At 49.9% G+C, this 24,885-nt stretch overlaps 1 protein-coding gene across 3 annotated transcripts in view; it reads right to left on the bottom strand.

Moving 5' to 3' along the window:
• The window catches only part of HS6ST2 (heparan sulfate 6-O-sulfotransferase 2), a 282,359-nt gene extending 272,628 nt beyond the window's left edge, over positions 1–9,731 (bottom strand). For 2 of the 3 annotated variants that reach the window (XM_044235133.1, XM_044235134.1), the window contains exons 1-2: positions 9,304–9,731; positions 7,932–8,450 (exon numbers count right to left, since the gene is read on the bottom strand). In XM_044235133.1, coding sequence (XP_044091068.1) covers positions 7,932–8,450; positions 9,304–9,731 — 947 coding nt within the window. The remainder of the gene's footprint in view (positions 1–7,931; positions 8,451–9,303) is intronic. The other variant, XM_044235135.1, reaches the window with a different exon arrangement.
• Positions 9,732–24,885: the final 15,154 nt, after the last annotated feature.

The raw sequence follows: 24,885 nt of genomic DNA, 5'->3' as shown, positions 1-24,885 counted from the left end.
GCTCGTGTAATTCATAGTTAATGGGGAGCGATGCTGTCATGAAGGAAAACTGCTGTGGGAGGAGGCTGCCCCAACTGAGTGCACTCCTTTTCTTTCCAGAATGAGGGCAACATGAGCACCAACTGACCTAAGCTCTCAGTTGTGGCTGTTTACAAATGGCCCCAAGTCTTGACTCTTCTAGCCAGACCATTAGCTCTGGTGTCTGCTCAAAGTCCAGGCTGTCTTGGGGGGGGTTCTGGCCAAGCCGAGCAAGTCTTATTATTTCCAACTGCCTGCCATTATTAATTTCCTGTTCCACTGAACTTTTAAACAGAGAAGAAACAATAGCAATATACTCAAACATCTCCATAATGTACGGGTATAAGCATTCCATGGTTTCTTTGGCAGAGGAGAACAGTCACTCATCAAAAAAAACCAACAGCCGATTCCTGACTTGTCATCTCCGCCTTTCAGTCTGAGAGTTTATTTAGCTGAGACTGCTTTCCTCATTAAGAACTCCCCCAGATACCGGGGCGCATGGGTGGCTCTGTCAGTTATGCGTCTGCCTTGGGCTCAGGTCATGATCTCTGGGTCCTGGGATGGAGCCCCACAGCTGGCTCCCTGCTCAGCAGAGAGTCTGCTTGTCCTGCCCTTCCCTCTCTGCCTCTTTCCCTCTCTCCTCTCCCAATGCTCTCTCTGTCTCTCAAATAAATAAATCAAATTTAAAAAGAAAAAGAACTCCCCGGATATCAAGAGGCTAATGAGATAGTCAGCCATGGTCTTCAGGAACCAAAAAGTTGACATGAGTATAATTTATCACAGCCATGATAAAACATCATTTTAAAAACTGTTAATGTTCACTTTGATTATAAAAGTAGTGCATACTCATAAAGGAAATGCAAAACCTTCAGAGAAGCCAAATAAGACTCAGTCGGGGCGCCTGGGTGGCTCAGTTGGTTAAATGACTGCCTTCGGCTCAGGTCATAATCATAGGGTCCTGAGATCGAGTCCCTCAACAGGCTCCTTGCTCATCGGGGAGCCTGCTTCTCCCTCTCCCTCTGCCTGCCTGCTGCTCTCCCTGTTTGTGTGCTCGCTCATGTGCTCTCTCTCTCTCTGTCAAACAAACGAATAAAATCTTTTTTAAAAAGAATAAGAATCAATCACAAATTGATTTACTAATATCCTGGTATTTTTCTTTCATTCCTTGTATTTTACGCTTAGATTTGGAAGGCTGGGAAGAGTGTGTGTGTGTGTGTGTCTGTCTGTCTGTCTCTGCCTCTCCCCAATCCCTCTCTGTAACACAGCTGTAGTTATACTGGGTCCGTAACTGTCTCTTTTCCCCTTAGCTTTAAATCGCTAGCAATTTTCCATACCCTCTGAAAATATATTTAAATGATTTTCTAATAATCCTTCAAGTGGATGTACTGAGAGTCTTCTCCATGTGGATGTCCAGATTTTTCCAATTTCATGCACTTACAAAGAACTCCAGCTAGCCTCCCAGTGTACCTTTATATCACCCTGTACTCCCCGCCCCCTGCAATGGCATTTCTCACCATTTTAAGTCACTAATTGTTGGCTTCATTTCTATCTTCCGCACTCCATGAGGGCAGGAACACACAACAGGGCCCCCAGCACATAGCCCAGTGATAGTGCACACTCAGTAAATATTTGTTGAATTAAAAAGTGAAAAAAATGAATAAGTGAGTGAATGAAAAACATGTATAAGACTATGATTTTCAGTAACATCCTGGAAAAGAAATTATGGGTCAAAGAAAGAAATATTTTTAATGATCTCCATTTATGTTATCTAATTTATTTCCAGAAGAATTGTTCAAATTTACAAGGCCACTAACAATGTATGAGAATTATGGAATTGATGGTGGTGGTGATATATGTTGAGGGTTTTTTTTTATTTTGTTTGTTTTTAAATCAGGGCTAATTAGAGAGGCAAAAGGTTTTCCCACACTTAATGACTTAAAGTTGCATAATTTCACTCCCAGTGGGACTACACAGTTATTCCGCGTCTGTAAACTAGTTGTGGATCCCCTGTTATAACTTGTCTTTTCCTATCCTTTGCTTTTCTAATCAATTTGTAGGAGTCCCTTATACAGAAAAGATGTCACTTTTTTGTCTGTTTTATTTGTTGTGCCTATTGTCATCAATTTGACAATATGCCGTTTCATTTTGGCTACTTTTTGACAGATGAACAGTTCTCGTTTTTATGCAGTCATAACTGTCTATCTTTTCCTCTCTTCAAACATCCTTCTCCTTGGCTAAGAGTCCCGCTTGTGAATTGCAGCTATCATTTAAATAATAATGCCGATTGTGAAAGTAGAGTAACTGAGTTCAACAGACTCCCACTTACACAACTAAATCCTAATCAGCCCCAGATGGATTTCTCTTCCCAGGATCCCTGGCCACGACACATCCAGGCAACACAGACCAGTCACAACTCTTCAGCATAGTGCCCACCCCGCCCAAACTAGATCCCCTTCTGGACCACTCTGATCTGATGACTGGTACCACCTCCACTCCAGACTAGAAGTCAGGGAGGCGCGTTCATTTCCTTTTGTATTTCTCACATGCCTTTCATCCAAGTGCTTCTCCGACCCACCGGGGTTCAACCTCATTGCCATCCCAGGACCTTGACCATGAGGCCTCACCCCACCTACCTCCCAACCATGACCTTCTCAGTTCTGGCCAGTCCTGTCTAGGTGAGGCCACTGAACTGCACAATGCCAGGAGAACGCCATGCCTGCCCACAATGCCTCTTCTCTTCTAAATACAAACCACCTACTCGCAGATGTCTTCCTGAATACATCTCTCCTTTTTCTGTCCTGTTCCTCATTCCTTAGGAAAGAATAGACCTGAGATGGCTTCCTGGTTAAATCTCCTATTCTACAGAGGGGATGGACCTGGCCCAAATCACAAGGCTCATCCCCACTCTGACCCACAGTTCTGCACTTTCCCCTCTAAACTTCACGGACTTGAGGATGAAGATGGTGACCCTGCCTTTTCCGGCTTTGTATAGGCTCTAATCACCCCTAACTGCTAGCACTGTGCAGAGCTCACGATTCTTCAGAGTTTGCCGATTAGACATGAACTTCCACATAAACAGATGGACTTTTCTCTCTGTTTCACTATATTCCTGCAAAGGTGTGACATTCCAATGACATCCTTGATATTCAGATCCTTTCCAAACAAAAGACATCTCCTTTATTAAATGTCTAAAATACCAAATTACTTTGTTCTGCGCTAAGCTCTTTGAGAGCAAGAATGACGCACCTTCCCTGGAAGATAATGGGCAGTCTCACAAAATTTTGTTTAATGAATAACGATGGAAAAGGTGACTAATCTTCAATGTCACTTCATACCACCAAACTTGACGGTAAATATCTATAAAAGACAAGCCGACATTCTTCTTGCCGCATAACACCACGGCTCTAAAATTACTATTGAGAAATGCTAATTCTGAGGAGCCTTTTACACAACCCAGAGAACCGAGAGGTTTTTTTTTTAATTAATTTTATTTATTTATTTGAGAGAGTGAGAGAGCATGGGGGCACAGGGAGAGAGCACGGGGGTGGGGGGACAGAGGGAGAAGGACTCTGAGATCATGACCTGAGCCAAAGGCAGACACTTAACCCACTGAGCCACCCAGGCGGCCACCTGAGAACTGAGCATTCTGTCAGGATTCCAACATGTCTGCCATCCACGTGGCCATGCTAACGAATCCTGCTCAAGTTCCACAGATGTGACAGCGAGTGTCTCCCCGTCTCCTGAGAAACAGGTGGGAGAGTAGAGCAGCTTCTCTCAAAGGCAGCTGAAGAAACGCAGGCTGGGCTGAGAAGCCACCCCTGTGAGAGCCCGGTGGCCCACAGCCAGGCCTGTCATCCCGCCTCATCGCCGAAGCCCAGCTGGGAAGGAAGGGAAGCATGGGCACCTGAGCTGTGAGTGGGCAGAGGCACCGTGGGCTTTCCTGCGAAGGTGGAGCGCATTCAAAATAGCCCCCTTTCAAAAAGAAAGGGAAAGAGAAAGAAGCTTTTCTCCATTGAACAGCCTTTTAGTCCTTTCCTGTCAGGGATAGCCTACTGGATTTCAGATGACAATTAATTACTCTTCCGTATGGCTGCTGGAAAATTCAGAGACACAGAAAGTCTAGGATGCAACAGGAATATTGTGCCCAGAGCCTCTGACCTGTAGAGCCACGGAACCCGGCCCGTGCCACCTGTGTGTGCCAGCCAGCACGGTACCTGGCAAAGAAAAATGAGGCCCGCGCACGTTCTCTTTGCCCAATTCAGAATTCCTCCCACAGACCGAGTGGTGCTCCAGAGTTGGCTACAAACAGGGAATTTGGCCTGAGAAAAGCCTGCAGAATTCGGGAGTTTTAACAGCTGGTAAGCAAGAATGTTTTGATACATTTTCAAAAAATGGTCTTAGAAGTTCTAGAATGAGCAGGACCCTTCTCTGACCCCAAACAACATATTGGCAGACAGATGCATGAAATGCAATTTCTAGTTTCTTTTTTTTTTAAGAAATACTCTCAATAAACAACTTGAACCTTTTGCCAGCCCAGCATTCTCTGTCTTTGTCCTCACCAGGCAACGCACTCACAGTCATTTCTATTCAGCAGTTACGTATCGCCCGAGCTGGCGGCCATCAGCAGAGGCAGGCAAGCATGGCCAAAGGAGCACAGGGAGCAGGATTCAGGGTCTTGGCTTGCAGCCACGATGGCCTAGATGGCTGTGAGTCAGAATGTGGCCCTTGTTGCCGCCGGGCTCTCCTGCCGTGGCTTATTCACCAGGCCCCCAAGCCTGCTCCCATCCTGTGGGGCTTCATGGGGATTTCCAACATGGCAGCCAGAGGCCCTTCTGCCACCCCAGCCACAAGACCCCATGTCCCCTCCCCCCCCCATCAACGCCCCGGGGAGCAGAGAGCCTCGTGTGGCAACCCCAGTCTGATCCCGCGGCCGCGTCCAAACCCACATGAGTAGTGTTACTGAAACCGGGGACGGTGTGGATGGTACCACTATCGATCAGTCCGCGTTTACCTAGGGCTCCCTCTGTGAGCGTTACTAACATGAACGGCCTCTCTATGCTTGGGGCCAGGACCCCCTGCACCGAGGCGCAGTGAACGGACCAGAAAGAACTGGAGCAAGATTCCTGCAGGGCCCCTCCAGAGCTTGACGACCTTGAGAAAGGCTGGCGGCCCCTTTGGCCTTCACTCTCATCTGATAAGTGGGGATACTTTTGCCCACTCCGCCCTCTCCCCAAAGATATTGCAAGTTTATGGCGAAATACCAGAGATAAAGGGATGTGAAAGCTCATCAGACACTGGAACGCACGCTCCATGTATTCAAGGCCTGGACAGGCTCTGGTCCAAGGTCACACAGCTGGTTCATGGACAGCCTGGCGCCGAGGCCCAGGTGTCCGGACTCTCAGGCCAAACAGGCAGAGCCCTCTGTTCCCCTCGGTTCAGTGGAGCACAGAGACCACCAGCTGGCCCGGAAGGCCGCGCCACACGGGAACCCCGCATGGCTAACTCTCTTCTCCCGGGGTGGGCTCCTCACCCCCATGCGGCCCTGCTGCCCCCGTGTCTCAATTTTCACCACACACACTCACACACACGCACATTCTAACTCACACACACTTCACGCATACCTTCCCTCTTCTAGATTATCAGGACTCACTGAACTTGTCCTTGAAGGCAGAAAAGTATCAACGCCCTGGAAAATTCTGGAACCCTCAAGCTACCACTATTCTTCAAGATGAAGGTTTCTGGAGGTGGGTGGAACTTAATGAAATAAAAAGATGCCTTTAGGGTGACAATGTGTTTCTCTAGCAAATTTTATTTCACTTGTGTAAATGGTGTAAGATCCGGTAACTCCCGACTCTAAAAAGTGCTTCTTCCTTGATTAGACTAGATGGCACTGTAGTATCAGCCTTTTTCGACCAAGTAAAATCTCATTTCACGTCAGATCATGTTGCTTCGATTTGGGACCATCCAAGAGGGTGAACTGTCCCCTTGAGGGTCCTGGTTATCTTATGGAAAATTTCTGAGGGAATCTGCCAGAGGATAGGGGCCACCAAATACATAATCGGGACCCCATTTATAAGGTGTGTCTAGAGGCTGCGTCACACCCAGACCTACATGTCCAGAAGGATTTTCAAAGGTACACATGTCCTGTGGAACTCAACACCTACAAGCCCCAATGGCAAGTGGAGATTATTTTCAATGCTGCCAACTTGTTTGGGATCTTTTTAAACCCCAGTACCTTATGGTGACAACGACTTACACAATTCTCACAATGGACTGAGGCGACCCTTCCTGGAGCCAAAGTTCTTTTAGGATGAGGAGAAAAAAAAAATCCCTTAGGGCTGTAAAGGCAGTGAATGTTCAACAGATTCTGCCAGAATCCCAGCATTCAAGAAAGGCCACCGTAAAGTGAGGGAAAGGAATGGGAGCATGGGTGACCAAGAGAGTCAGAGGGCTCCATTTGCCTCCCTCTAGAAGGAAGAAACTGCAAAGGCTTTTGTATTCCAGGAATCCCTGTCCCCCTTGCAAGGCACCTCCTTGTCCAAGGCACAGGGAGGAGCTGCTAGCAATGAGGGGTAAGAGTTAGGAGCCCGTCCAGGTAGGCAGCTGCTGTCAAAAGCGGCCTGGAGGGCCCCTGTGGTCGCCTGATAGAGAGGCAGAGAGCACAGCCCTGTCCTTGCCTGCCTAAAGACACTTCCAGAGGCTCCAGGGCAATCAGACTCATCCAGTCCATTTCCTGGACTCCCTGCCCCAGCCCTGATTTGTTTCAGGGACAGTGGCATATTGGAAGCCCCCGCCGGAGCAACTCCAGCCCATCAGGCCCTTCTCCCCTTCCCCCTTTTATGGCACTCCATGACCTCCAGCAACCGGGCATTGCGGCTGCATGAAGGAAAATGCTCTAGCTTCAAAAGCAACTGACTACAGCCTCTTCATAAATCACCATTTTCCGCATCAGCCCCAGGTCCTCGGCGCGGGGGCTGCCGGGCCCCCACGCTGGGTCTCAGGGTTTGTACATCTGGAGGTTTCTCAAGAGCGAACCACACACAGGGTCAGGGCACCGTCCCAGCCCGCCCTTCTGTACGCACGGTGCCCCCCCACCCCCCCACCCCCGCGCACTCGCAAAGAGTGCGGCCGGTAGTGGGGAGCGTTAAGCTGGGTCCCATCAGCTCTCTCTGGGTGTCCCCAAACAGCAGCAGAGGGACACCCACTCGCCCAGGGAGAGCAGAGGCAGAGGACAGGAAGGAGGAGAGTGGCAAAAGTCAAGCAAAGAGAGAAAAATCTGAAAGGGTAAAAGAGAGAGAGAAGCAAAGGGAGAAGAGAGGAAGAAGGCAAGAGCAAGCCGCCAGGGACCGACAGGTAACTGGAGCAAGAGAAAGAGAGAAAAGCAGATAGAGGAAATGAGAAAAGGAGGTGGGAGGAGAATGCGGGAGCGGGAAAAGGAAGAGAGGGCGGAAAGGAGGCTTTGGAACCGGGGTGCAGAGAAAAAAAGAAGACAGGAGGGACTCAGGGACTTCACACACAGAGACCGGTTCTTTCCGGCGCTCCAGTGCGGAGTCCGCGTGCGGTACCCTGTCCCGGCGGCGGCCGTGGCGGGGGGCGCTCGATCGGGGCCTCCCAGCCACTCCCCCCACCCCGCACGCTCTCCCAGCCACCAAGCAGGCCAACCAGCTGACAGACTAGCCGTCCCGGGCCGCAGCGGACAGCCTTCCTGCGGCTGCCACCGTGCCGTGAGCGTGCGCGCCAAGGAGTCTGGCGCCCGCCCAGTGCCGGCGCACCCGCAGCCCCCCCCCCCCACCCGAGGTGCTCACTGGGGCGCCGCCAGCGACCAGCCGCGCCTCCCCGCCCTCCGCCCGCCCGGGCCCAGGTCCGCTCCCGCGCTCCAGGGCCCCGCTCGGCTACGGGCGCGGCGCATTCACCTGGACGGTCGCAGTCTGGCGTCGCGCTTGCCGTCCACCACGGCGGGCACGCAGCTGGTGAGCTCGGTCCAGTCGGCGTGCAGCCCGCAGCTCCAGCCCGTGGAGAACCTGGAGAAGAGCCAGGTCTCCCGCTTACCCGGCCGGTGGCAAGTGCATTTCTTCTGACCCACGCGGCACTCGCACGGCTGCTCCAGCTGAATATTGCGCACCAGGTGGCGGCCGAAAGTGGTGCCTCCGGTCTTCTGAATGTGCAGGAACACGATCAGGTCATCGCCCTTGATGTCGAAGTCTACCTTGCGCAGGAGGTCGCCGCGGCTGAAATTGTAACGGGGCACGAACCTGGCGGAGCTCTCATCCTCCGAGCGGTACGGGTCCGGCATCGGGGAGCTGAATGCCTGCAGGCGGAGGAGCTGGCATTCTGTGCCGGGGCACACGTACTGGAGGACGATCACGGCAAATAGGAAGAGCATCACCAAAGCCAGCAGCAGCTTGTTGGATTTCTCATCCATGTTCCCGACGCTGGGGGAAACCCAAGATCGTTACGTCAAGCCCGCAGCTCAGCCCGCGCTCGCCGTGCGCCCGCACCGCCCCCTCCCCCCGGCGCCGCCGTTGCGCCCCCTTTCCCCCTCCCCTCCACACCGAGTACTCCACCGCGGCGGCGGCGGCGGCAGCGGCGGCGGCGCCCTTCCCCGCTTCCTTCCTTCCCGGCAGGCTCAGCGCTGTGGCTCCTGCCGCACACCCCCCTCCCCCCTGACTCCTTCCCGCCGGCCGTCTGCCCTCTCCCCGCGCCGGAGCTAGCCGGAGCCGCGTCGCGGGGGTCTAGTCCCCACGGGACGCCGCCTGGCCCGGTCGCCCCACTCCCCAACTCACACCCCCGGTCCGAGCCCCCGCGCGTCCCGCTCCACTCTCCGTGGTTCCCAGCCCCATCCCGCTTCGCCCACCGGACTCTCAACGGCGCTAGTGCCCCGTCCCCTGGGCGCGCACGCCGCCGCCTCCCCGCCTGCCCGACTAGCGGGCTCCCTCCCCGTGCGCCCCGAAGCCCCGCTCTTGCCCGCGCCGGGTTGCCCACCTTGGAGGCCGCCTCGAGCGAGCTCCGAGCCGGGCGTTCGGAGCTCCCCCGGGGCGGACGAGTCCGCCGGCAGCCCGACTAGCGAGCGGAGACGCTGCGCTGCCGTTGCCCGCGGAACAGCGGGGAGGGAGCCGCAGCGTGGCCGAAGGCGCGCCGCGCCCCTCCGGAGCCCCCGAGCCTGGCCGCCGCCGGCCAGCGGGAACTTTGCGCCCTTCCCTTCCCCTCGCGGCTGCCTTCCCTCCCCGCACGGCTCCTGCGCGCCCCGGCCCGGGAGCGCGAGTCCCGCTTTCGCCTAAAACGTACCTGGCTAGGGGGCCGAAAATCTTGGAGAAGATCGCACCGAGCACGTGCTTCAGCGAGTGGCCCAGGGCGGCCAGGCCCCGAGTGAGCAGGGCCCGGCAGAGGGAGCCCAGGTCCCAGCGTCTCCTGAGGTCGTGCATCCGCCTGCGGCGGCCTCGGGGCAGCAGCGCGAAGAGAGGGGTGCGCGCGGCTCCCGCCAGGGAGGAAGACGCCTTTAGGGGCTCGTCCAGGAACGGCTGGGAGTTGAAGCCGCGAGACACACCCCTAGGAGGGCCCGCGCGGACTGAGGCGGCGACTGATCCGGGCCGGCTCGCTGCCAATTCGGCCTCTACTCTGGAATGCCGGCGGGGACAGGTGGTGCGGGCGGGCGCTCCTCGCTCCGGTTGCAGCGGCGGCCCGAGCGCCCGGGCTGCACACGCAGGCAGTGCCATTCCCCCCTTCAGGCAACTCAGGGTACTAAGGATCGGCAGCGAGCTTGAATTTATGTAATAATGCCTCACGCCTAAGAGCTCGAGCCACTTCACAAGCAGAGGACCTAGGTTTTCTCCTGTCTCGGGGAACGGAGGTCACTCCAGTGAGCGCATCACTCCACTTTGGCTGGTAATTTCAACCTCCCCTAAAATAGCAAAGGCGCAAATTGGACCTTTTCCCTCTCTCTTTGCCAATTTCCATTCTCCAGCGGAAGCGGGGGCATTTTCTGAAAAGGTAAGTCAGCATGAAGGAAAAGCATGAGAAAAAAAAAAAAAAAAAACGTTACAGAATGGGAATCTGAGCTTTTTCAGAGCAGAGACTCACCCTTAACTCCTCTCTTCTGGCTGAATCCCTGGCATCCAGCCCCGTGCCTACAGGAAGGCTTCACTCCAATACGGCTTAGTGAAGGAGAGATACATGACAAAATACTACATCAGAGTGGAGCCATCGAATCCAAGATGATATGGTAAATGAGGAAACCGAGGCCCAGAGAGGGAAAGACGTTTGCCCCAGGTCACACAGCAGAGCCCCTAAGTTTGGACCCAGATCAGGCACCATCCAACCCATTCCCTGACACGGACACCATCTCCTCTAATAAGTAGGTACAGACCATCCTCGAGCCCCGAGGTTAAAAGGCTCTTTTTGGCTGCAGGAACCACAGATGGAAGGATGAACAAGGAAAGAGGGGCTGTCCCTTCAGGACAAGGTCCCCGAAACTCAGGACACAGACTGGTCCTATCTGATTGATCAGGTGGGGCTTGCTGTCTGCAAAGGGAACATGGGGAGCGGGGACAGCAATGTTCCAGAGCAGCGCTGGCTGTGGGGGCTGAGGGAAGGGAGGAGAGTGAGACAAGTAGGGGGCTGGGGGCAAGTCCCTCAGGGACAGGATCTCCCAGGATCTCCCTCAGAACATTTGGTCCGTCTTGTGCAGTGAAGCAGCAAGTATTGGTCTGAAAATCTATCACATCTGTGCTGGGCAGCCCTCAGATAATTACTAGCCCCTCCTGAGCCTCAGGGTCCCCTTCTGTAAAATAAGACTCACTCCTCCTTTCTCACCATCTGGGTCACTGGGAGGATGATCCTTGGGCCATTTTACCCACGGTGTTTACCTGCTGCCCTGAGCTCGGATGTGCCCACTGTGTCAGTTACAGGCCACTTAAGGAATGGGTCCTTCTCAGGCAACCTCATAGCTGTGCCCCCTGCCCTTAGCTCGCTCCGTGCATCCCCAGCTCCGGCTGGACTTCCGTGTGCCCCCAAACCTACCGGGGACAGTGGGGGACCTTTGGCTGGCTCCAGGCAGGAAAGGTTTGGGAGAATCCTTCATTTCGGGCATTCCACCTGTCCCAGGGCTCCAGGGGGACATCCTAACTGATGAACTTGTGTAAAAAGAGTCAGGCACAGCAGCTCAGAAGGTAGACATCTTGGCTTCCATAAGAGCTCCCCAACTCCCCTTGCCCCCAGGCTTGTAGGACCTGCCTGCTCCCCACCCCCCAGCATGGGTGATGGTGTGAGCTAGAGGAGGGAGAGACCCTGGGGATGGCCCCCAGCTCAGCTTGCTGGCTGTCCCCACCTTTTCTTCTGGGCTACCCACAGCAGTCAGCCTCTTTGGGCCAGTAGGTGGCTCTCCTCCCGGTGCCATATAATGAACCCCCTGCCCTCACGCTCTTAAATAATGGCATTCTGGGGGGTCCCTGGGAAAACAGTTCTGGAATAGGTGGGTCATGCGTTCTTGCCCCCAACAACTACTTGGAGTTTCTGGGATTGGAACCGGGGCCAGTGCTTCGGGTAGAAATGCAGGGAGGAAAGGCAACCAGTACAGGGGAAAATCGGGATTCACTCTTTCAGGTCATGAAAAAGAACATACATACACAGCACTCTGACTTCTCCGGGAAGGAAGCGAATTGGTAGCTGCAGAGCACCAGGAGGGTCAGGGTGGTGTCGGAAAGCCCAGTTTCTTGGAGATCCAGTAATGAATCCACGCAAGAGCTTGCTGGAAGATATTCGCATTTACAAGCTTTTCCTCCACCCACCTCATGCTGTAAGCAAAAGAAATGAATCTCTCTTCCTATATCAGGGCTCCTGGAAGTGGAAGGAAATGTCTTTGAGGGGAGCCGGGGACCCCACAAGTCTCTGAGGACACTTCCTGGGGTGCAGAGCCTCCCTGCTAAGAAGAGGGAATTTTTCCTGTGTGTGTCCTGGGAGCCCTGTTCTGCTGAGGCCAGGCCTGGGACTTGGCAGGAAGTTCCAAGGCCTCTTGCAGTCCTGGGCCAGGCCCACCTCCCAGAAGCCGGTTCTTCTCAGGAACTGAATAAAAAAGATCCTAACACTTTAGAATCAGCCCTATTTTGGAGCTCAGGGCAGGGGCACAGAGTGGGGGAGGGCGGGCAAAGAGGGGAAGAACTGGCTGGGTTGTCAGGTCCTAGGTTTGGCTTCTCTGAATTTCTTAAACAAGCTGAATTTCTACGGGTGTGCCTGTATTTGGGATTCAGTACTTGGGAGATGAGGCGCACTCCGCAAGCTGATTCGGGCTTCTGAGTATCTCCACAGTGTGCTTTGCTTTCCATTATTTTTCCAGAACTGTACTTCCATGGTTTCCACGAAAGGTGGAGGATTCTGGGAGCGCAAAGGTCAGCCTGGCTTGCATACTGAGCAGTGCACTTCCAGACATCTGTTTGGTTGCTGGAGTTGGGGAGGGCGGCCTGGAGAGCTGGCGGAGCATGGGCCCGGGGCGGCGGGGGTGGGGGGCGGGGAGGTGGTCTAGAGACCAGGGTTCTTGTCTCGGCTCCGCCACTCACGGCTGGCTCCTGGACTCAGCTCTCTGTTTGTAAGAAGGCGAAGTTGATGTTGTGATTCAAAGGGCACTTTTCTGCTCTGGACTTCTAGGTCACGTGATTTCTGGTCTTCCTCAAGGGCCAAAGTGCTGCCAAATCCTGAAGGCCTCCTCCGGGGGGGAGGGGTGGGAGGTAGGGGGTGGGGGGGAGGGGGACCAGAGACCTAGTCCTTGATGCCTTCCATCTAGTTGTAAGGGCCCACCCGGCAATCAGCAGCTGGACTTGTTCTGTGTTACTCGGGTGACAGCGGGGTCCCCTGTTCAAATTAGAACAAAACAGCGAAAATTTCCTGTGGAAGAAAGTGCTGGCAGTCTTTACAGAGAGCATAAAACACTAAGGAAATGTGCATTCTCTCTTATCCTGAGCATTCTCTTCCGCCCTGTCTTTCCAGCTGTCTCTCATTTTTTTTTTCCAAAAACGTTCATACTCTCAATAATAGGCGATTTTTGTCACAAAGATTGAAGGCATGCAAACTATCAAGTCAGTTCATTTCTGTTTTTATGCGTCTCTCCGCGCTGAGTGAACAACAGTACTTAATGAACACGGCGTTCTGAAATTTAAGCTCTGATATTATAAACAGGTTGGGTGTGTTGGATACATTACTGTCAACAGCCAGCCTATCCGCCCCCCACACCAACAAAGCACTGAGTTTTCTTTGTTTTGCTTTACAGAACACGGGGCTCAGGGAATGCAAAGAGGAGGAGAATGCTGGGGTGCTGTGTACACATTTGGGGTGTTACGTGAATGCGGACTGCAGAGGCGAGATCAGCACCAGATGGGGGGCACAGGAGATGCTGAACATGCAAACCAGTGACCGCCCGTCCCCCGAGGGTGGATCTCCACTATTTCTCTGACGGTGGAATTTCCACTTCTTGCGGAGTGGAAGAGTCCCTTCATGAGGGTAGAGCCTCGAAAGCTAGGGAAGCCAAGGTATAGCAACCACAGGCAGCAGGCTCCGCTCAGCTCCCGTGACAGCCACTTTACTTCTTTGGTGCCTCAGTTTACATTCTTATAAGCCAGCCTGACCTGGTACTGTCAAGAAGCTGGTTAGGGGTATAGTAAAGAGGAATGCTATCTCAAGTGAGCTTTTCATTAACAAGGAGAGAGCCCAGATTTGGAGAGGACGTCGCCCTGGGATTTAATCAGGGCCTCAGTTTTGTCGTCCATGGAAATGGGCCCAGTGACAGGCACCTCACTGGGTTGTCGTCGACTGAGAGCGCTTAGTTTAGTTTCTGGAAAAGCAGATCTTCGGTAAATGTTCATTTCCTCTCCCTTTTAACTCTGAGTATCTTTGGTTCCAGCTCTTTGTTATATTTTCCACAACAGCAACACACACGGTTTTTTTTATTTTTTTAAAGATTTTATTTATTCATTGGAGATACAGAGAGCCAGCATGAGCTGGGGGAGGGGAGCAGAGGGAGAGGCGGAAGCAGACTCCCCACTGAGCAGGGAGCCACTGCTTGATCCCAAAACCCCGGCATCATCACCTGAACCAGAGGCAGATGCTTAATCGACTGAGACACCCAGGCGTCCCCAGCCTACACAAATTTAATGACAGGCCCTGGGTGGCAGGCGATAGGCCTAATTAGTGACCCAGGCTGGCTTTGCTGCCCCAACCCATATCTTTATACATTCCTTTATCTTCCCCTACCTCTCTCTACCTCTCCAGTGTTCTCCCAGCCTATATCCCATGGAGGAGGAAAGCCTCTGATCCATTTAATCACACCGAGGAGTGGGACATGTACATGTGACCGCTCCCAGGAGATACTCGCGAGGGAAGAGAAAGATACCAAAGCTCGGCCCTAATGAATGATCCCTCCGATGAGATACTATGAACTACCTAATGTGGGATGTTACGTACAGTTGTTGGCCTTTGAACTATAAAAAGTTTAGAGGCACTGACCTCACACAAAGTCAAGTGTCCACATATAACCTTTAACTCCCCCAGCACTTAACTACTGAAAGCCTACTGTCGACCAGAAGCTTCACCAATAACATAAACAGTTGGTCAATGCATATTTTGTATGTCATACCTATTTTTCTTAAAGATTTTATTTCTTTTAAGTCTGTCTACACCCAACGTGGGGCTCAAACTCACAACTCCGAGATAAAGAGTTGCACGTTCCACCCACTGAGTCTGCCAGATGCCCCTGTCATATGTATCATACTGTGTTCATACAACAAATTAAGCTAGAGAAAAGAAAATGGTATGGAGAAAGTCACACGGAAGAGAAAATATATTTACCCTACTGTACTGTAAACAAGGTGCATATTGGCGGACTAGCTCAAGCCCGAGTTGTTCCAAGGCCAAATGTATAACAGAGTACAGAGGAGAGGCTTGGGATGCTGAGGGGGAGAGCAGAAGAGGGTTTTAAAGGAGTGGAAAACTAAGCGCAGAGGTGAATGGAGAACCAGCACTACTCTACAATACTGACACGAATTTTTAGTTCCTTTCCCTTCCAAACTTCACGATCGAGCTGGCCAGAGCAGTTTGATTTGACCAGCCGATCAAACCACAGCAGTCACATTGAAAAATAAGGTCAGTTTCGTGTGCACCCTGCAGGAGCCAGAGCTAGGCGAGCCCATCCATCCGTGGAGCCCTGGGCCGGCAGCACGAACTCACAGTGGCAGACTAGAAAGAGCCCCAAGCCGAATGCCAGGAAAGCAACACTAGAATGTTAGCTCTGCCTCTGGCTCACTGTGTGACCCTGGGACAGTTGCTTGCCATCTCTGGGATTTAGTTGCTGACCTTGGTAAAATGAGGGGCTGCATTGGATGACCCTGAAGGCCTGCCCATCCCAGCAGGACCTTTCTGTGACCTAAGCTGTGCTGACTAATGAGAAGGGCTGGGGAGGGACACGGCTCTCTCGGCTCTAGAGCCTTTATGTCTGTGAAAATGCACTACCGAAGATGGTCTTCCAGCTGGAAGCTGAGTCGAAAAGGCCAAAGGACTTAAATAAGGAGCAAATTTCCTTAGATCATATGGGTGAGACAGTAATGTGCAAATAAGCCTTCTGGGCTTCTCCTGACTTGGATGATAAAGATGGGGAGACAGTGTCAAAACTGACTTCCAGCTGACCCAAAAGCCCTAGGTAGGTTTTAATAATGATAATAAAAAAGGCAAGAAGAGTCTTGCCTAGGCATAAGTCTCACACTTGCTTCTGTACTCTGAGATCTTGGCAAGTGAAGAGCACATTCATTGCTGATCCCCCCACTGATCTCCATGAAGGCTCTAGTTCTGAATAATAATAAAATAAAGAGCTAAAAATTATTATCTCAGATCAACATGAAGGATTTGAAGAAAGCTAGCCTCGAGGCCAAAGTTGCTCCCAGGAAAAGGATTTCTTTGTCATTCAAACAGCCATGACAGGGACCAACACCGGAAAAGAGAAAATTAGTTTAGCGAAATCATACATGTCACAGACTAAATGAAAATTAATTTTTCATAAGACAGAGCAAGACTAGAGGCTACTAAAGCCCTTAAACTGGGCTTGATATCAAAACCTGTAGAAGGATTTACTTTATATGCACATATTTTCAAAATCCATATTTTACCAAATAGCCTTAAAATGCAGACAGCTACAACATTAGAGTAGCGTGGGGGGTTGGGGTTAAACTTGGTAAAATACACTTTGCACCCTCATCTCCACTGAAAAAAGTCGCCTTTATGGCTATGATCTTACAGAAGATTTACCTGAAACAGAAGGCAATATTCAAATTCCCAATGAAAAGAGAGAGAATGTGGTTGGTAGGGCCGAATGAAGCATCAGAAATGCAACGGGATAGTTGAGGGGACGGCAACATGTTCTCCAGGATGGCAACTCCTATGCTGTGCCCAGCGATCAGGGATGGCTAGCTGTGGTGAGGTCTCCTGTAGGTTGACCCCAGAATGCTCAGCAAACAATGCCAAGGACAGCCCTCATACCGAACACCTATCACGTGCCAGGCACTTGACTAAACACTCTCCATGCCCTCTCTCAATTAACAGTCCCAGCAACCCAATGCTGTAGTTACTTCTGTTCCACTTATTTTACAGATCAGTAAACCGGGGTTCAGAGTTACAACCACACAGTTAGGAAGTAGTAGAGCTAGGTCTCGAACCCAAATCTGCCTAACCACACAGCCTGAAATAACTCTGACACCCTGGGGATCCTCATCCAGCTCCAGGATGTCTGGGCAGGAGCTGGAGAGTATAAGAGATCCTGTCCCAGAATAAGTATGGAGACTTAGATAATCCTCATCTTGGGCGGGAGAGCTGGGCCGAGAGACATTGTGTAGTGTTGCGCATGCGCGCCTGTGTGCACTTGCACACATGTGCTACAAGAGCCCCGAAGGAGCTAGAGGGCAGGGGCCCCCGGAGCCTGGACGTTAGTGAAGAGGGAGACAGAGATGGAGACACAGCCGGCTGGTCAACTCGGCACATCCACAACCTGGGATTTCACGGGCACCTCATCGGATGCTGTTATTTTTTGGGAAATGTCATAAGCCACTTTGTCTACTCTACTAAGCAGTAACTTTCTGGAAGGCTGGAACCTTGGCTTCTTTTTCTAAAATTCCCCATAGTGCCCAATAACAATAATATTTGGGTCTAAGTCTTCTCAGATTACCAAATACTTTTACAGACACTCACTGGACCTTCCCAGCAACTCGGTGAGGCAGCTGTTACTGCCCTCACTTTAAACATAAGGAGACGGAGTCTCTGAGGGCCAAAGGAACTTGGCTAAGGGAACACAGCTTGCGTGGAGTGGCCTCTGCTGACCACTCCCTTCATCCCCCCCTCCCCAAGCACGCATGCTAACATGAGGTAATGGCAAGGTACCTCATGAAGGATCTGGCGCAAAGTACGTGCTCGAGAGCTATTAGTTTTCCCTTCACCCAACAATGTAGGACCAAAAAAAAAATGTTGGTTTCTGCCCACTAATGATATCTTACCAGGTACCCCAATATCTCCAAGAGACACTGGTCCATGTTCTCAGAGAACTTGCCATCAGTGCAGGGAAATCCAGCTAACGTGCATGAACCCAAGGACAGTGAGTGACCAACCGGTCTGTGGCACTGCACCGAACGCAGCGAAGGCACAGAGGACCCTCGGCGGGGGCCTGAACTGGTCAAAGAAGCAAATACTGCAGGGGTTAGAAAACTCAATCAGTCCCCTCTCCCCTCCTTTTTGTCTTGGTCCCAGAAAGAAGAACTTAGGCTGACAGAAACTGTTTGCATCGTTTTTCCCTGTGCTCAGGGCATCCAGTCCCCTCCGTGCCGGTGAAGTTGTATAAAAAGTGTCCTCGCTCTCCCCAAATACAAATCCCACCCTCGGTCTGTGGCGCCAAGAGCATGACATTGTGGGGTCTTTCATCAAGAGAGCAGTGTGTGGCCTCACAAGCACAGTACAGCCTGTGTCCACATCCACAACCCCGTTGGAGAACAAATAGTTGATTTTTTAGACCCAGTCAGTAAGCTGCTTTTTGCAGGGAGAAGAGAGCAGGAGGGACACGGTTTAAGTAAAATAAAAGACACTCTGCATTTCACCCTACATGTTTCCCTAGTTCCAAGATCTTGCCAGCGGTTTGGTAACAAGTCGAAGCAGAAACTGACATTTGGTGTTCCAGAGTCTTCTGGAAGACAGCCAGATAATGAATTACCAAATGAACGGTTTCTGGACCTCTGATCAAGGGCAAATCTTAGGCCAGCTGAGAAGCCAGGATACCGTGGCAGACTAACAACAACAACTACCACTGGACGACCCAAGCTGGGGGACACAGGACAAGACCATTTTCCTTGTTGGCAGCTCTCTGGAAATACGGCTAGACGGGATTTCTCGTCCACTTAGATGCTCACACCATGACATCCTCGACAGAGGCATTTCATGTTGCTGATCAACTGAAAAATGTTTTATCCAACATGAAATTCGTCAAAAACTGGATAGCGGATAGAGCCAGATTTGTTCAAACAATCACGCACTCCCCATACCTCCCCAACAGATCTGAAACGAGAAGGCAGGCGTCCCTCTTAGGAATGCTTATGGACCATTCTTCGTGTAAAATAATGTAAGAACTCCCCCCCAAAGCCAAAGGAACAGGAAAACTCTGAGCAGGTCTTTTTCCTGCCTTTCCCTTCTCCAAAGTCCGCGGCGAAGGCTCCTGGTCAGTGCTGCCGGCGGCTACTTATCTCCGTAACCTGAGTGCCTTTGCTGACCAGGCCATAGGTCGGGTGTCAGACCCCCTCTCTCCAGTATTTAGTGCATTCCCAGTCAAGTCCAGGCTCGAGTTAGCTGCCTCCATTGTAAGTCTTTTGCAATTGGATGGATGGCTTGGCCCCCATGTTTTGAGGATTGGAATCTCCTGTGTGGGGATTGAATTCCGCTCTCCGTGTCTACAGTGCTGGCACCAATGTTATTAATATAGTCTATACCGGGAGATCATATTGACAGCAAGCTAGAATCCACACACTGAAGTCTGTGGCTTGAAGTGAGGTTGAGCCAAGGCCCTGGGAGGAGACTGAGTCACCCTAAGCAGACAGCCACCCCTGAGGAACTTTGAGAGGTGTCCAAGCCAATTCCGTCTGGGACACAGTGTCTTCCTTTCTCTGTCGACTCCACTCTCCCAGACTCCCCACCCATGCCTGCAGCACCTATGGGGGAAGAATGTAACCCGACGAGTACTCGTTTCCACCGAGGTGTGAGGGGCTCAGAGGACTCCCCTCCCCAAAGCTCAGCCTCAGATGAATGGATGAATCATAATACAGTGACTTCTACCAGCCTAATAGTCAATACGACCATTGGAGGAGCAGGTAACTGTCTGGAAAAGAGCATGTTCCCTGGGGTCAGACCAAGATTTGGATCTCTATTCTGCCATTTCCTGGCTTTGTGACCTTAGGCAAGTACTTAGCCATCCAGAGCCTGTTTCGTCCTCTCTACAAGGAGGGCGATGCTGATTAACTATCTCAGAGAACATGTGTGAGAAATGAAAGAGATAATGTATGTCAAGCACCTTTTACAGACAGAGAAGAGATATCTAAGAGATGGCTGGGTCCTTCTTAGTGTTCTTCAAATCCTGGGGGGAATGTCTCTGTGCACTCCAGACAAGAATTACTCTGCTCAAACAAGTCATTGGATCTATACATACACTTTACTATTTCTTTTTTCTTCATGTTTTTAATTACCCAAATAATTGAAGCCTGAAAATTCTGTAAAAGTTGTTTGAACATCATAGACAACACAGAAAATCTCTTGACCTCCATACAATCCCATTCTCTTCCCCTGGGGGTGATTACTGATTTTAGCTTGTTTTGCAGGTTGGGGGGTTTTTTTGTAAGCAAGTTCGCATATGAGTATGCATATAAAAATATACAGTGTTGGGGCACCTGGGTGGCTCAGTTGGTTAGACGTCTTCCCTCAGCTCTTGTCATGACCCCTGGGTCCTGGGATTGAACCCCAAGAGCCCCAAGTCCGGCTCCCTGCTCAGCAGGGAGTCTGCTTCTCCCTCTCACTATGCTCCCTCTGCTCATGTGTGCTCCCTGTCTCTCTCAAATAAATAAATAAAATCTTTAAAACACACACACAATATTCTTTGTGTGGGTTTGAAAAAACAAAATGCACATTTTAATATTTTATTGGAGTGCATATGGAAATAAGCATATGGAAAAGTGAACACAGGATAAGTGTACAGTACAATGAATTTTCACATACTGAACACACATGTAACCAGCACTTGTGTCAAGAAATACTACCATTACCCCCCAAAACCCTTCTTCTACCCCTTCCCCATCACTTCCAACGGTGGCCACTATTCTGACTTACATCAGCACAGATTAGTTGTGTCTGCTTTTGTACTTCATGTAAATCGAATCACAGTGTATTTGTTTCATATTGCCATGTAACAAATTACCACGAACTCCCTGTGGATTTAAACAACACAAATCTATCCTCTCACAGTTTCTGTAGATCTGAAGTCCAGGCACAGTGTGCATGGCTGAACTCTCTTCTCAGAGCCTTTAAGGCCTCAAATCTGGGAATCAGCTAGGCTTGGGGTCTCATTGGGACTCAAGCTCCTCTTCCAAGCTCACTGATTGTTGACAGAATTCATTGCCTTGTAGCTGTGGGATGGAGGCCCCTGCTTTCTTGCTGGCTGGTTGACCAGGAGTCATTCTCAGCGAACAGAGTCCCCTTGCATACCTTGTCACAAGGTCTTCTCTGCCTGAAAGCCAGCAACAGAGAGTTTCTCTTCTGTCAGTCTCCCTTGCGCTTCTACTCTCTGACTTCCTCTTCCACAGGCAGCCAAAGAACATGCTCTGCTTTCAAAAAACCCAGCGAATGAGGTCCAGCCCACCTACATGATCTTTCTATCTTAAGGGTCACTGATGTGGGAGTTCAGTGAAATCTGAACAATTTCTTTACCATATTACCTAGATTTCTGTTTGACTGAATGACTAGGAAAGGTATGTATACCAGGCAGCTGGAAACTTGGAGGGTGATTTTGGAAGTTGGTCTACCACACGCAGTATTTACTCTTTTTTTTTTTAAGATTTTATTTGTCAGAGAGAGAGAAAGAGAGAGAGAGAGAATACAAGCAGGGGGAACATCAGGCAGAGGGAGAAGCAGGTTTCTCACTGAGCAATAAGCCCAAAGCAGGACTCGATCCCAGGACCCTGGGATCATGACCTGAGCTGAAGGCAGATGCTCAACCGACTGAGCCATCCAGGTGCCCCAGTGTTTACTCTTTTTTTTTTTTTAAGATTTTATTTATTTATCAGAGAGAGGGGGGGAGAGAGCGAGCACAGGCAGACAGAATGGCAGGCAGAGGCAGAGGGAGAAACAGGCTCCCCGCTGAGCAAGGAGCCCGATGTGGGACTCGATCCCAGGACGCTGGGATCATGACCCGAGCCGAAGGCAGCCGCCCAACCAACTGAGCCACCCAGGCGTCCCAGTGTTTACTCTTTTATGTCTGGCTTCTTTCACTCAACGTTATGTTCGTGAGATTCAACCATATAGTGAGGGACAAGTCTTTGGGTGAACATATATACGTACAAGAAATAAACATTTCTTTGCTATAAGGAGCTAAGCTTTTGGAGTTCTTTCATCACAAAATAACCCAGCCTGTCCTGACTGACACAGAAATTTGGAAGTGGAGTTGCTATGATCAAGGGCAACGAATTAGCTGCCATATTGTCCTCCACTGGGGCAATCTCATGAAAACTGTAGGAGCGTACCTTGCGGGGCACAGCCTTACCAAGAAAGACATATTATAAATTTGTGTATATATATAACTTTGGCCAACCTGGGACTTATTTTGTACAGCTACAAAATATGGATTTTACCCCTGCCTAAGGATCTGCCTGCTTGAACTGCTAACATTACTACCAAGTATTGTGGCTATCTCTTACTGAGCTCTATTTTCTCATGGAACTTATCACTCCCAAATATTCCATGTATTTATGCATTTATGATGGCTATTGTTTGCTTCCTATGTGCACCCACTAGGACATAAGCTTCTGCATAGCAGGGATCATTGTTCGTGCATTGATATATTCCCAAAGTCCTAGAAGAGTGTCTGCCACATAGCAGGTGTTTCAAAATATTTACCAAATGGACAAATAAATGCTAACCCAAGATATAAACTTTAGTTATTATTATTAATTATAATACCTTATTTTTATAGTTATAGTGATATTTTCTAAATCAAACAATAAGACGCGGCAAAAAAAAAAAAGTGTTTTCTGAAGTTAATTGTGGGAAAAGATTTAATTATGCATTTATACCTGTTCAAACTCCCCTACCTCATTTTTTATTTTACTTTACATGGTTGTATCACACTTTTTTTTAGAACACCCTAAATTCTTTTCTGGGTATACCTATAAAATTGAGAATTGAGAAAATTCTCCAAAAACTGAGAGAAATGAGAAAAAAATGCTCTTTTCCTAGAGCACTGTAAATCCATATCAAAACAATAAGCATTTGTTCCTGCAAATTCTGTTCTAAAATATTTTCCCTTCTCACCACAACTAATGAATACGCTGCTTGACCTTCAAGACTGGAGTCAGTTGGGGTCAAAAGCAGAGTTGTCAGAGAACTTTCTGCCACAGCAGAAATACTCTATATCTGTGTTCTCTGATACCACAGACACTAGCTACCTGGGGCTACTGAGCACTTAAGGTGTGGCTAGAGGGACTGAGGAATTATCTTTTAATCCAACTTAATTACAAGTCATTGTTATTCGATTTAATTTTAACTCAAATTTAAATGGCCACATGTGGCTGGTGGCTACCATGTTGGACAGCAAAGCTTGAGAGGAAGGAGGTGGAGGAGCGGAATTCATTTTTGATCCTTTGATTATGACAGCTGGAGGGATCCTGAGACTCACAGTGGGAGAGGAAGGTGCCAGATCTTGTCTCTTTCTTCACAGCCCCCTGTCCCCAAGTGATGAAGAAGGAACAGGGCACTCTTACCCTCTCTCTTCAGGTAGAGGAGCTTGGACTAGGGGACAGAAGGACTCTCGCTCTCATGTGGTCTTTGGCTTAGGCCGTGTCTCCACGGGCCCACTGACTCAAGCTGGAACTCTGAATATGAATGGGAATTGTGGAGATGCGGACTGCGCATCTCACACTCAGGTTCCCAGCTCCCACTGTGCTTTGCGGTGCCCACCCCTGGGGCAAGTGCAGAGAGGCCCTCAATCAACCTGCTGGAGGATTGGACATTTCAGAGGAGGTGGTAATGACTGAAGCAGGTAATGGATCACAAGGAAGTAAAGTCTAGATAGGTTATCCAATAAAGAAAATAACCAGACCCAGGGTTTCAAAGGAGCAAAGAAAAAGAATATTACCTACTTCGAGTTACTTCTTGGAGCAGAGAATATTTGGCTCAGCACAGGAGAGCTCTACTGTGCTGTTATGAAATTAATTTGAAGTTGAGAAACGGTAATATATTACAGCTATCAGTCTCTCTGGACGGTTTTACAATCAACATGTAGGATATGAAAAAAGAAAGATGCCAATAACATATTAATGTGGTATTCGGTGTTCAATCTTCTTTATGCAGCAGAATATTACAGCTGAGCAAAAAATGATCAAAAAGTTCGTTCCCTTTTATACAAAGAAACAGAAGAAGATAACCTGAACTTTAAATTATCCCATTTGTCACTTTCCATTGATTGAGTCTTGCTCATTAAGATAAATTCCAAGCCAGACTATCATTTTTATCTTTTGAGCTCTCTACAATGTATGCATCCCAGCTGCCTTGATTTCTTTCTTTCCTTCATTTTTTTCCTTTCACTTTTTTTTTTTTTTTGTGGTATCTTGGCAGCTGTCAAGGAGGAATGAGACACTCTATCCCATGATGTTTTTCTTCCTGTTTCAGTTCCTCTGGAAATATATGTACCTGTCATGTAACACCTGATGTCCACCTGTAGATATACCCAAGCCAAGTCAGACATCCCCCCTTCTCCCTTTCACATGCCATGTTGGTACAAGAAGGTGGCGGGGGGGACACCTGGCTGGGTCAGTTGGTAGAGCATACAACTCTCTTGATTTCGGGGTCGTGAGTTCAAGGCCCACAAGGGGTGTAGAGATTACTAGAAAAAAATAAATATTTTTTTAAATCATAAAATGTGCCTTAAAAAAAGGAGGGTGTATGGCTTCTCTAAGAGAACCCAAGCTCTGCTCTACCATAAACCGGGTTGGATCTTGGGGAAGTCATTGACACTGATTCTCAGCTTCACAGGGAGATTCTCTTTCTGTTGAAAGGGAGATACTAACGAAGAGGACAGGAGGGCTAAGTGAGCTTGCTTTTTATCTTTCGGCTGGTTCTCACTATCTTCTTCTGCCTTAGTTTCCCTTCTCTCTCAGCATGCCCTGGTTTTTCTCGGTAAGTTATTTCAGCCCTCTCCAAGAGCAAATGCAGAGATGACATGGAGACACTCGTAACTGGCAGCTAGCAGGTGCTCAATAAACATGAGCACATACCTCCCCTCTGTTCTCGGCAAAGCAGCTAGAGCTGGAAGTCAAACAGCAGTCCCGTCCCTTTCCCTGCCCTTCATTGCCAGGGACAAAGTGAAAGGATAGCAGGAAGCACTCATGATTCCAACATGTTTACAACGATTACCCAGATCCAAACAGACCCTGTTAAAAGTCAAAATCAGAAGTTGACGTTCAGTTACCTCATACCAATCCCCATCCCCTGTGGATCTACACTTCCTACCTCATGGGCTCAGTGCCCTCCTAAAACCTCCTTCATTCACACTGCAGTGTGGGTGAGTGGTAATTCCCCTTGCTCCATGTACACTTGCACATGGGT

This window comes from Neovison vison, chromosome X (genome assembly GCF_020171115.1).
Source record: "Neovison vison isolate M4711 chromosome X, ASM_NN_V1, whole genome shotgun sequence".
Lineage (NCBI taxonomy): Eukaryota > Metazoa > Chordata > Mammalia > Carnivora > Mustelidae > Neogale > Neogale vison.
The sequence above is the reverse complement of the archived record's forward strand: the minus strand, read 5'-3'. Positions and strand labels throughout refer to the sequence as shown.